This window comes from Plecotus auritus, assembly GCF_963455305.1.
Source record: "Plecotus auritus genome assembly, chromosome: 9".
In the NCBI taxonomy this organism is placed as follows: domain Eukaryota; kingdom Metazoa; phylum Chordata; class Mammalia; order Chiroptera; family Vespertilionidae; genus Plecotus; species Plecotus auritus.
The window spans coordinates 135,119,820-135,133,305 of NC_137783.1; the positions used below are offsets into that span (position 1 = coordinate 135,119,820).

Below are 13,486 nucleotides of genomic sequence, written 5' to 3' on the forward strand. Positions count from 1 at the left end.
TGGCGGAGCCGAGGTAGAGGCGGTTAGAGGCCAAGAGGGGAGGGCAGTTGTGGGTGTTATTCTCAGGACACAATTCACACTGAAAGCATTCACATGGCTAGGTTAAAGTTACACCCCATTTCTTAAAAAAAACGCACAACAACAACAATCAATCCAATGGACTGAGCTTAAATACTGTGTGGTTAGCTTCCAGTAATGATATCTATACTAATAAAAGGCTAATGTGCCAATTAGACTGGGAGACCTTCCAGGAGACCTTCTGGACGTTCTTCTGGACAAAGCCATGGTGGCGGAGCCGAGGTAGAGGCGGTTAGAGGCCAAGAGGGGAGGGCAGTTGTGGGTGATCAGGCCAGGATGGGACGACAGTTGTGGGTGATCAGGCTGTTGTGGGGTGGGGCCATTGGGGGTAAGCAGAGCAGCAGGTGAAATAGTTGGGGGTGAGCAGGCTGTCAGTGGGGGTCAGTTAGAGGTGATCAGGCAGCGGGGCGGGGACAGTTTGGAGTGAGAAGGCCAGCAAAGGGGCAGTAGGGGGCGAGCAGGCCAGTGGGGAGGGAAGGTGGGAGCAAGGAGGTCAGGGTGCGGGCAGTTAGGGGTGAGCAGGCTGTCACGGGGGGAAGTTGGGGGTGATCAGGCTGGCGGCAGGGCATTTGTGGGTGAGCAGGCTGGCGGCAGGGGGCAGTTGGGGTGAGCAGGCCGGCAGGTAGAATGGTTAGGGGCAATCAGGCAGGCAGGAAGGCAGGTGAGCAGTTAGGAGCCAGCAGTCCCGGATTGTGAGAGGGATGTCCAACTGCTGGTTTAGGCCCAATCCCTGTAAACCAGCAGTAGGACATCCTTCGAGGGTTCCCAGATTGGAGAGGGTGCAGGCCAGGCTGAGGAACACCCTCCCCCCCGCCCCCGCCCCGTGCACAAATTTCATGCATCGGGCCACTAGTTAATAATAACAGTACTAAAAATAATTATTTTGAGTTATTATATGCTAATATGTATTAACTTAATATGTATTAACTCATTTAATTATCACTATGATTTTCTTTTTATTTCTATACCAATAAGGTGTTCAGCTAGGTTTTTGTAAGAAATTTCAGACACCAGTTTGTGAGGATAAAGCCAGTTGGTGAGAGCAAACACCGAGAGGAGGTAGCCTGGAGCTGAGGAACACCTTTGATTTTTGGCAGAAGTTACAAATCCATGGCTTTCTGATCAACCTCCCACTTTTCTGTCCTCTCTTATTTCTGTTTCTCTGTGTCGAGGAGTTCACCTTCTTAGTGTCTGGGCTTGCACTGCTCCTTCTTCCTGAAGTAAGCACCAGTGAGATGTTTGGGATTTTCACCTCTCCTCTGTGTTTGCTCTCACCAGTGGGCTTTATCCTCACAAACTGGTGACTAAATTTCTTACAAAAAAATAACTAAACACTGATATCGGTCTTGGTAGAGATGGCGATGATGAATTTCTGGTGTGTTCTATGCAGAGGAACTTCATTAAGGCACAGAGTTGCAGACATTAAGGCCCCTGGTCAGCTGCTTCAAGAAAACCACTCTCTTGCCACCATGGTGCCCAGGGAGGATGATCAGAATGGACCCGGGAGTGATGTTGTCCCACAGTTTTCTCACATGCTGACTGAAGGGTTTCTTGTCGTGGCTCAACAGCTTTAGAGGCACATCTTCAGTGGGGTAGTATCTAGGCATTTTGCAAAGTGTAAGCACTTGGGTACCACCTTTCTTGTCACTACCAACTGGTTTTGTGACAGTAGCAAGAACTTTTTCCTTTTTCGTTTCAATCCAGGATTTAGCTACTGAACAATTCCACTTGTGCATAGCCTTTAGGAATACACAACCGACTCCATCAAAAAAATTATTATAATTAATAAATAAATTCGGCAATGTAGCAGGATACAAAATTAATGCCAAGAAATCTATGGCATTTCTATACTCCAATAATGAACTTATAGAAAGAGAGACTAAAAAAAGCAATCCCATTTACCATTGAACCAAAAAAAATTAAGATACCTAAGAATAAACTTATCTAAGGAGGTGAAATACCTATACTCAGAAAACTATAGGACACTGAAAAAAGAGATAGAGGAAGACATAAACAGGTGGAAGAACATACCATGTTCATGGGTTGGTAGAATCAACATCATTAAAATGTCCATACTACCCAAAGCAATCTATAGATTCAATGCACTCCCCATTAAAATTCCAATGGTATATTTCGCAGATCTAGAACAAACTTTACAAAAATTCATCTGGAATAAAAAAAAGACCCCGAATAGCTGCAGCAATCCTAGGAAAGAAGAACAAAGTAAGTGGGATCTCAATACCAGATTTCAAGCTGTATTACAAAGCCACTGTTCTCAAAACAGCTTGGTACTGGCACAAGAACAGACATATAGACCAATGGAATAGAATAGAGAACCCAGAAATCAACCCAAGCCACTATGCTCAATTAATATTTGACAAAAGAGGCATGAACATACAATGGAGTCAAGACAGTCTCTTCAATAAATGATGTTGGGAAAATTGGACAAATACATGCAAAAAAATGAAACTAGACCACCAACTTACACCATACACAAAAATAAACTCAAAATGGATCAAGGACTTAAACATAAGATGGGAAACCATAAAAATACTAGAGGAATCCACAGGCAGAGAAATCTCAGACATACGCCTAAGCAATTTCTTCACTGATACTACTCCGAGGGCAATGGAAACTAAAGAGAAAAAAAACAAATGGGACTACATCAAAATAAAAAGCTTTTTCACAGCAAAGGAAAGCATCAACAAAACAACAAGAAAGCCGACTGTATGGGAGAACATATTTGCCAATGTTATCACCCATAAGGGCTTAATCTCCAATATCTACAGGGAACTCATACAACTTAACAAAAGGAAGATAAATGATCCAATAAAAAAAATGGGCAACGGACCTAAATAGATACTTTTTAAAAGAAGTCAGAAGGAAGGCCAAGAGACACATGAAAACATGCTCAAAGTCACTAATCATCCCAGAGTTCCAAATCAAAACGACAATGCAGTACCATCTCACACCTGTCAGAATGGCTTTCATCAACAAATCAACAAATGAGATGTGCTGGTGAGGATGGGGAGAAAAAGGAACCCTTGTGCACTGCTGGTGGGAATGCAGACTGGTGCAGCCACTGTGGAGAACAGTATGGAATTTCCTCAAAAAACTGAAAATGGAACTCTCTTTTGACCCAGTGATCCCACTTCTAGGAATATATCCCAAGAAACTAGAAACACCAATTAGAAAGGACATCTGGATTCCTATGTTCACAGCAGCACAATTTACAATAGCTAAGATTTGGAAACAGCCTAAATGCCCACCAGCAGATGAGTGGATTAAAAAACTGTGATATATTTACACAATGGAATATTACGCTGCGGTAAAAAAGAAGGAGTTCCTACCATTTGCAACAGCATGGATGGAACTGGAGAGCATTATGCTAAGTGAAATAAGCCAGGCAGAGAAAGATAAACATCACATGATCTCACTCATTTATGGAATATAATGAACAACATAAACTGATGAACAAAAATAGATCCAGAGACAAAGAAACATTGATCAGACCATTAAACCTCAGAGGTAAGGTAGGGGAGGGTGAGGGAAAGGGGAAGAGATCAACCAAAAGACGTGTATGCATGCATATAAGCCTAACCAATGGACACAGACAACAGGGGCGTGAGGGCATGGGGGGGAAATGGGGGTAATGGGGGAATAAGGACATATATGTAACACCTTAATCAATAAATATATGTAAAAAAAAACAAATGAATACATAGCCAACAGGAATATCTGCCAATTCCTCTGACCAGGACAGAGTTTCACCTCTGTGGGGCTTCCTCTTCTTACACATATTGACCTTGGGGTTACCCTTCTTGACCTTGTTACCAGCATCAGCCTTCTTGGCTCCAGGTTTCTTCTCCTTAGTATCCAGTTTTTCAGCTTCTTCACCCTCCATCTTGCAAGATGAGAAAGAGACAATCATTTTCTAGGTAGAATCTGTTTTCATTAGGAGTAATGAGTAAACCATGGAACCAAGAGGGTAAGGAACTTTTCCAAGGCTACCGAGGTTGTTAGTGGTGTCACTGGGGGAATCACTGACTGCAACCTAATCCCCAAAGACACACTAGCATATTTAAAGAACATATTTGTTAACATAAATGTTTATTAAATAAAATTTCAGGGTAGTGTAAGAAAGTGAAGGGAACATTTTCAAAAACAGAACCAGGTGCTTTCTGCCAGCTTCCTCCTTCCTTGGCGTTACCAAGGACTTCAGTGTGTGTAACAACAATAGAGGGCACTGAAGATGGTCCTGAACATTAGCATAAAACCTGCTACTTTTGTCTCTTGGTGGTGGTCCCATCCGAACTTTTATGGTGTGTCTCCTTCGTAGTAACGGTAGAAATCTAGTGTGATTCTGCTTTCTCTCCCCACAAGGCTGTTATTTTAGAAGTGGGCAGAGTTATCTTACCTGTTACCTTCTAAGATTCAGGTAAAGGTGTGTGGATCTAGTTCCTATGGGTTCAACGTTTTCTCATCCTGGCTATTTGTTGATCCTCCCTCTAGGCTAAAATACCTGCCAAGATGCTCCACTTGCAGGGTCCACAGATGCTTCAGATGCTAGAAAAATCCTTAAGAAAGAGCCTTCCTGAGTCCTTAAAGGTGAGAGTGAGACAATCTCAGGGAAAGAAAGGGTTGTGTATTCTTTTGATAGAAGTGGTGAACAGAATGATAATATCTAATGAAAGAGTAATATGCAAATTGAGCATCACTCCAACACACAAGATGGCCTCCTCCATGTGGTGAAATATGGCTGCCCCCATGTGGACACAAGATGGCCAGCAGGGGAGGGCAGTTGGGAGGGACCAGGCCTACAAGGGAGGGCAGTTAGGGGTGACCAGGCCAGCTGAGGAGGGCAGTTGGGAGGGACAAGGCCTGCAGGGGAGGGCATTTAGGGGTGGCCTGGCTGGCAGGGGATGGCAGTTAGGGGCAATCGGGCCAGCAGGAGAGCAGTTAGGCATCGATGAGGCTGGCAGGGTAGTGGTTAGGGGGTGGTCTGGCTGGCAGGCAGAAATGGTTAAGGACAATCAGGCAGGCAGGCGAGAGGTTGGGAGCCAGCAGTCCTGAATTGTGAGAGAGATGTCCAGTGGGATCGGGCCTAAACGGGCAGTCGGACATCCCTCGAGGGTTCCCAGATTGGAGAGGGTGCAGGCTGGAATGAGCCACTACCACCCCCCATGCACGAATTTTGTGCACCGGGCCTCTAGTCTATTAATGAGCAGCTATTTTGTGGTGGGAATTCACTCATGCTCCACATCATTTACACTCACGTTCACATCACCTCTTTGCAAGAGAGATATATTATGAAACTTCTTTGTACTATCTTTGCTACTTCATGTGAGTAAGTTAAAAGTTTAAGAAATAGCTATAGTCGATTTGGCTCAATGGATAAAGCATTGGCCTAAGGACTGAATGGTCCCTGGTTCAATTCTAGTCAAGGACACCTGCCTGGATTGCGAGCTAGATCCCCAGTCGGGGGCATGCAGGAGGCAGCCAATCAATGATTCTCTCGCATCATTGATGTTTCTCTTACTCTCTCCATCTCCCTTCCTCTCTGAAATTAATAAAAATATATTTAAAAAGAAAAATTTAAGAAATAAGGTTTGTTCATCCATATCATAGAATGCTCTGAAGTCAATAAAATTATTTTTATTTATTAGAAAAGAAGCATGACTAGAATGTATTAATTCAATGGATAAAAACATTTTAAAATCACATCTATCTGAAATTTTTATTTTGTAAATTTCTTGTGTATGAACATGAATAGTAGAAAATCTATTAAAAGATTTTTTTCACCCATTTAAAAATTGAGGTATAATTGACATACATTACATTAAATGTATGAAATCTTACAATGGAGAGTTCATGATTTTTATTCATAAATTTTATTAGTCTAAATATTTTACAATGTAAATATATTTCTAAAAAATACATTTATTGAGGCAAAATATTAAAACTTAAAATTGCTTGGCAGAAATATTCATGAGAGACCTTTCAATGATAGAATTCCATGATTTCTTTTTTTTTTTAATAAATCCTTATTCAGATTATTACAATTATTTCTCCTTTTTCCCCCCATAGCTCCCCTCCACCCATTTCCCACCCCACCTTCTGCCCTTACCTCCCCCCAACTGTCCTCATCCATAGGTGTATGATTTTTGTCCAGACTCTTCATGAACCCCCCCCATACCCCTTTCCCCCTGAGAATTATCAGTCCACTCCCTTTCTATGCCCCTGATTCTACTATATTCACCAGATTATTCTGTTCTTCAGGTTTTTAATTCACTTGATTTTTAGGTTCACTTGTTGATAGATATGTATTTGTTGTTCATAATTTTTATCTTTACTTTTTTCTTCTTCCTCTTCTTTAAGAACACATTTCAGCATTTCATATAATACTGGTTTGGTGGTGATGAACTCCTTCAGCTTTTTCTTATCTGTGAAGCTCTTTATCTGCCCTTCAATTCTGAATGATAGCTTTGCTGGGTAGAGTAATCTTGGTTGTAGGTTCTTGCTATTCATCACATTAAAAATTTCTTGCCACTCCTGTCTGGCCTGCATAGTTTCTGTTGAGAAGTCAGCTGACAGTCGTATGGGTGCTCCCTTGTAGGTAACTAACTGTTTTTCTCTTGCTGCTTTTAATATTCTCTCTTTGTCTTTTGCTCTTGGCATTTTAATTATGATGTGTCTTGGTGTGGTCCTCTTTGGATTCCTTTTGTTTGGGGTTCTGTGGGCTTCCTGGACTTGTAAGTCTATTTCTTTCACCAGGTGTGGGAAGTTTTCGGTCATTATTTCTTCAAATAGGTTTTCAGTATCTTGCTCTCTCTCTTCTTCTGGCACCCCCATAATTCTGATGTTGGTACGCTTGAAGTTGTCCCAGAGTCTTCTTACATTATCTTCAACTTTTTGGATTTTTTTTTTTGCTTTTTCGGTTGAGTGTTTTTTGCTTCTTTGTATTTCAATTCTTTGACTTGATTTTTGTGTTCCTCTTGTCTGTTTTGGGGTCTCTGTATAATATTTTTTATTTCAGTCAGTGTATGTTTAATTTCTAGTTGGTCCTTTTTCATATCTTCGAGGGTCTCGTTATATTTATCGGCCTTTTCTAGGATATTCTTAAAAAGCCTTATAGCCGTGGTTTTGAATTCTATATCCAGTCGTTTGTTTTCCTCCATTTCTTTAGTTTGTGATCTGATTCTTTGACGCCGCATTTTCACTACTTCCCTGAGTCGGTAAGGTAGATTTGTGTGCTAGGTTTCCAATATGGCCCAGTGGGTCTGCCTCCCCAGTTAACCTGAGGTGGACACTCTTGGTGCACCCCTTTGTGGACTGTGTGTACAGCCTTGTTGTAATTAAGTCTTGATTGTTGTTGGTATCACTGGGAAGAATTGACCTCCAGGCCAGTTGGCTGTAAGGATCAGCTGTGTCTATGCTGGGAGAAGTTCGCTGCTGGAGACAGCCTTATAGGATTAGACTTGCCAAATTGCAATAGCCTCTGTGCTCAGCTTGGATGGGGTGGAGTCTCAGTCTTGGCTTCCCGTCAGTCTTGCCCTTGTGCGCATGGGTGCGCCTTCAGACCTCTGCCTTTCCAAGCTCGAGTCTCCGCCCGAGAGTCCAGACTCCCCCCACAACAACGTGGGTCCCCAGGGGCTCGCCTGGAACTGGGGTTCACTGCAGTCAGAACTGGGGCTCAGTGCAGTCAGGAGCCTCTGACTCCCTTCCACTAGGGAAAGCCTGTGGCAACCTCAGCAGCCTTTGTGCACACTGGTACACGCACGCCTTCAGACTTCTGCCTTTCCCAGCTCAAGTCTCCGCCCGAGAATCCAGACTCCCCCCGTAAGAGCGTGGGTCCCCAGGGGCTCGCCCGGAACTGGGGTTCAGTGCAGTCAGAACTGGGGTTCAGTGCGGTCGGGGGCTTCCTTCCCCCTTCCGCCAGAGAAAGTCAGCCAGGCTCTCAGCCGCCCTTCCTCTCTGCGCGCACAAAGACCCTTTGCCATACCTCCAATTCTCTGTGAGCTTTTCTCTTTCCTTCTAGTTGTAGAATTTTCACTCAGCCAGCTTTCCTGTGGTTCTGGATGGTGTCCGTTCTGTCTTTTAGTTGTAGTTTTGAAATTGTCGTGTGAGGCAGCAGTTTAGGTGTTTACCTATGCCGCCATCTTGGTTTCTCTCTCCAGAATTCCATGATTTCATAGAAATAACCATGTCTTGGTCAAAAAAGTTACTTTAATGTCCTTTCATAATATAGGGTTGGGGAAAAATAGGTTTACAGTTGTGAGTACGTGAAACAGAGTTAATAAAATTATGGTAATAATCATAACATGCATGTTTTCTCCAGATGAACAACCATAAACCTACTTTTACCAACCCCTGTATATTGACCCTCCCACTTTCTTGTAATGCTGCAGGTTTATGGGACCATCTTCCACATGAACCAGGGAAACCCTTTCAAGCTGAAGGCTCTGGTGGACAAGTGGCCTGATTTTAATACAGTAGTTGTCCGCCCTCAGGAGCAGGTAAGGTGTCAGATATGGAATGACTGCATCTATGTTTGTACTTGCTAGGTGTTTATCAGTACCTGGCAATGTGGGAGACCTGGGCATATAGAAATGAATCCCAAGAATAGTGAACAGTCCCTGTCCTCAAAAATTCCACAGCCTGGAAGCGAATACAGGTGAATCCACAGATAAATTACAGCATGGTCTGAAATGTGAAGCGACAGGAGAATTGAATGAAATGATTGTCTAACCACTATGCTGTATACCTAAAACTAATCCTATACTGTATAATAAAAGCCTAATATGCAAAATGACCAAATGGCAGAATGACCGGTGGAATGACCGGTCACTATGATGTGCACTGACCAACAAGGGGCAGAGGCTCAGAGCAGGAGCTGCCCCCAGCCTACAGGCCCCAGGCCAGCCAATGTGGGTGCCAGCAGGGATCCCCCGATCACCCCACTGGTCGCCCTGCAGAGAAAGGCTACCAGCAGAGGTGGGGGGGGGGGGGCAGGGATTGCTGGCGAGTGGGATGGTGCCGTCTCCCATTCACCCTGCCTGTTGTTCCACAGATCGGCCCTGATAACCATCCAGGACTCGGGACCCTACCCTTGCATGAATTTCATGCACCGGGCCTCTAGCATAAAATAATATTGAAAAACAACTATAATTGGAAAATAAACTTTATTATAAAAAGAAATAACACAGATGTTAATGCTGATTAAAATTATATAGGAGACATTTTCATACTCACTCATTGTTTTAATTTGTTTTCAAGAAAGCACCTCAAATGGCATCCTGGTTATGCTGAATACCAAGCACCCTTCATTATTTCCTGTTTTTAATTTAAATTTTTTATTGTTTAAAGTATTACATAAGTCTCCTTTTCCCCCCATTGACCTCTCTCCAGCCTCCCCCAAACCCTTCCATGTGCCCTCTTTCCCCTCTATCTGTGTCCATTGGTTTTGCTCATATGCATGCATATAAGTTCTTTGGGTGATCTCTTACCCCCTCAACCTCTACCTTCCCTCATAGGTTGAACAGTTTGTTTGATGCTTCTATGGCTCTGGATCAATTTTGGTTCCTCAGTTTATGTTGTTCTTTATATTCCACAAATGAGTGAGATTATGTGATATTTATCTTTCTCTGACTGGTTTATTTTGCTTAGCATAATGCTCTCCAGTTCCATCCATGCTGTGGCAAATGGTAATAATTCCTTCTTTTTTACAGCAGCATAGTATTCCATTTATTTCTTGCCTCTAGTTAATGGGAAGAGAGGCACCCAATGGAATATTGTGTTAATGTAATATAATGTTGTAAGAAATAAGGCTGATCTTTTGTTAAAGATATTAAAGCAACATTTCTCAGACTCAACATCTTTATTGGTATGAATCAAACCCTAGTTCCATTTTTAACTCTTAACCTTGGAGAAAAATTATTTCCTATCTTTTAAAAATATCAACCTTGAAACCACACCAACTCACTAGTGCTAACTCACAACTTCTCCTTGTGATACTGCATTCCCATTGAGAGGCCAAATGGTATTTTAACCAATTGTCATCAATAAAGTCAACAAAATAGGGCATTAAAAAAAAACTACATGTAGTAGAGGTTGCAGAAAAATGATCAGAAATGTTTTCTAGTGGAAAATTTACAAAAACTGCGTGTTAAGGATAAATAAGATTTTTTTTTATACAGGGTCAGGATAGGACTTCATCCAAAGCAAACAAATTACAAATTGTGAGACATAATGTCTAAAACAACACACTGAATTAGGGAACTTTAATAGCAAAATGACATGGTAGTAGTTGTTGGTTACATATCGTGATAATTTTTTAAAGTTAATGAAATTAAATAGTTAAAATATTTCAAAACTAAATATCTTATATAATAAAAGCCTAATATGCTAAGTGTGCGGTCGTCTGGTCGTCTGTTCAACCAATCAAAGCATAATATACTAATGATATGCTAAGGCTGCCCAACTACTCACTATGATGTGCACTGACCACAAGGGGGCAGACACTCCAACCGGTAGCTAAGCTTGCTGCTGCGGTCCGGCCTATTGGGACTGAGTGAGATGGGACAGACATGCCCTGGTGCCCTCCCGCAGTCCCTTCCCAGCTGGCCAAACTCCCGTGTCCCTCCTTGGCCCTAATTTTGCACTGATAGGGTCCCTTGGCCTAGCCTGTGCCCTCTTGCAATCCAGGACCTCTCAGGGGATGTTGGAGAGCCGGTTTTTGCCCAATCCCACAGGCCAGGCACAGGGACATCACTGGTGCATGAACTCATGCACTGGGGTCTCTAGTTAATTAACATTAAAATATTAAACATGCATATAATTTGTATAGAAGTAAATTTGGTAAAAAAAAAAAAAATATTTCACCAAATCAAATAATTTGAAAAAAAAGGACTGTATTACTGATAAGAACCTCAATGAGAAGTACTATTTGAGCTACTTTTAAAAATACAGTTTTAAAAATAAGGGATATGAGAAATAATTGACATATAAGACTGTGTATATTTAAGATGTGCAATGTGTATATTTGAAACACACATGTATTGCAAAATGATCATTACCATGATTGTAGTTGACACCTCCATCATGTTACATATGACTATTTCTTTTTTGTGATGAAAATATTTAAGATTTTCTCTCTTAGCAGTTTTCAAGAATATGTAATACAGTATTACTAACTACAATCACCATGCTGTACATTAGATCCTCAGAACTTATTCATCTTAAAACATTTTTCTGTTTCATTATTAATAGGTGGGTATTCTAAGTCTGTTACCTCCATCAATTTTGATAGAGACGTGTTCCGAACCCACATTTTGTAGAAATATTAGGTCCACAGCAAGATTTATACTTTTGTCCCAAGATTTTGACTGTTGGTTTACTTTCTACTTGAGTTTTATTTAGAAAATCATTATTAATGTTTAGACAGTTGTGATAATTTCATCTGCCTGTTCCTAAGAATTTGCAGAGCATGGTAGAATGTGAACATTTCCCTAATCTTATTTGTTTAAAAATCATAAGAGAACACAAAGTATCTTTGTTTTTGTTTTGTTTTGTTTTGCATTTTTTGTTTGTTTGTTTACTGAAGACTTTGGAGCTAACACATTTACTACCAGAGAATAAACATGTACAAAAAGCATTTTACTAAAAGTCTGACTGTCCTGTGCTTTTTGAAAGAAATGTTAAATTTTAAATGGGTCATTATTGTTTGAAATTTTAAAGCAAGACCTGAGTTCAGAATAGCTTTATTCAGGAATTTTTTAACTATGAATTGAATAAGGAATTCCTTGACTTGACTTCATAACATAAATAATTCCTCAATAAAAGCAATGCACCAACAAAACACCTGATATTTAAAAATATCAGAGCATGTTTAAGTCCTTTATCCATTTTGAGTATATTTTTGTGTATGGTGTAAGTTGGTGGTCTAGTTTCACATAAGACAGAACACTTTAAAAATACTAGAGGTATCCACAGGCAGAAAAATCTCAGACATACGTCAAAGCAATTTCTTCACTGATACTGCTTTTAGGGCAATGGAAACTCAAGAGAAAATAAACAAATGGGACTACATCAAAATAAAAAGCTTTTGCACAGCAAAAGAAACCATCAATGAAACAACAAGAAAGCCCACTGCATGGGAGAACATATTTGCAAATGTTATCACTGAAAAAGGTTTAATCTCCAACATTTACAGGGAATTCATACAACTTAATAAAAGGAAGATAAATGATCCAATAAAAGAATAGGCAACAGACCTAAATAGATATTTTTTGAATGAAGACAGAAGGAAGACCAGGAGACATATGAAAACATGCTCAAAGTCACAATTATCCGAGAGATCCAAATCAAAACGACAATGCGGTACCATGTCACACCTGTCAGAATGGCTATCATCAACAAATCAACAAACAACAAGTGCTGGCAAGGATGCGGAGAAAAAGGAACCCTTTTGTACTGCTGGTGGGAATGCAGACTAGTGCAGCCACTGTGGAGAACAGTATGGAATTTCCTCAAAAAACTGAAAATGGAACTCTCTTTTGACCCAGTGATCCTACTTCTAGGAATATACCCCAAGAAACTATAAACACCAATCAGAAAGGATATATGCACCCCTATGTTCATAACAGCACAATTCACCATAGCTAAGATTTGGAAACAGCCTAAATGCCCATCAGCAGATGAGTAGATTAGGAAACTATGGTATATCTACACTACTCTGCTATAAAAAAGAAGGAATTCTTACCATTTGTAGCAGCATGGATGGAACTGGAGAGCATTATGTTAAGTGAAATAAGCCAGGCAATGAAAGAAAATACCACATTATCTCACTCATTTATGGAAAATAAAGAACATTATAACCTGATGAACAAAAAGATAGATACAGAGGCAGTAAAGCATCAAACAAACTGTCAAATTACAGTGGGAAGGCTGGGGAGTATTGGGGAGGAAGAGAAAGAGATCAACCAAAAGACTTGTATGCATGCATATAAGCACAACCAATGGACACAAGACACTGGTGGGGAGGGGGAATGAGGGCATGCGACAGAGGGTATGGGAGGCTGGGGGGAGGTCAATGGGGGGAAAAAAAGGAGATATATGTACTACTATGTGTAATACTTTAAACAATAAAAAAATATCAGAGCATAATGGAACTGATAACCAGTATGGCAAACACAAAATACAAATATTTTGGTTGATTCTGCATTTCCCAATGCAAACAGGAAATGGTGGATGACCTTGATCACTACAGAAATACTTACCAAATCTACTCCAACGATCTCAAGAACTGTCAGGAATTGCTTGGCTCACCAGAAGTCATCAACTGGACACAGCATTTGCAGATCCAAAGTAAGTAAGAGGATGGGCACTGTGCTGACTCACTTCTCTCTCC

The 13,486-nt window shown here is 41.0% G+C and overlaps 1 protein-coding gene and 1 pseudogene across 2 annotated transcripts in view; one reads left to right on the top strand and one right to left on the bottom strand.

The window, feature by feature from the left end:
• LOC308258084 (glycine N-phenylacetyltransferase-like) overlaps positions 1-13,486 on the top strand; it is a 33,782-nt gene that overhangs the window by 12,066 nt on the left and 8,230 nt on the right. Inside the window, exons 2-4 of the mRNA XM_080688340.1 lie at positions 4,591-4,686; positions 8,487-8,594; positions 13,317-13,443. Coding sequence (XP_080544466.1) covers positions 4,609-4,686; positions 8,487-8,594; positions 13,317-13,443 — 313 coding nt within the window. The 5' untranslated portion in view covers positions 4,591-4,608. The remainder of the gene's footprint in view (positions 1-4,590; positions 4,687-8,486; positions 8,595-13,316; positions 13,444-13,486) is intronic.
• LOC308233734 (large ribosomal subunit protein eL6-like) overlaps positions 1,021-13,486 on the bottom strand; it is a 63,387-nt pseudogene continuing 50,921 nt past the window's right edge. Inside the window, exons 3-4 of the transcript in view lie at positions 1,412-1,763; positions 1,021-1,334 (exon numbers count right to left, since the gene is read on the bottom strand). The product of the transcript in view is annotated as a large ribosomal subunit protein eL6-like (transcript). The remainder of the gene's footprint in view (positions 1,335-1,411; positions 1,764-13,486) is intronic.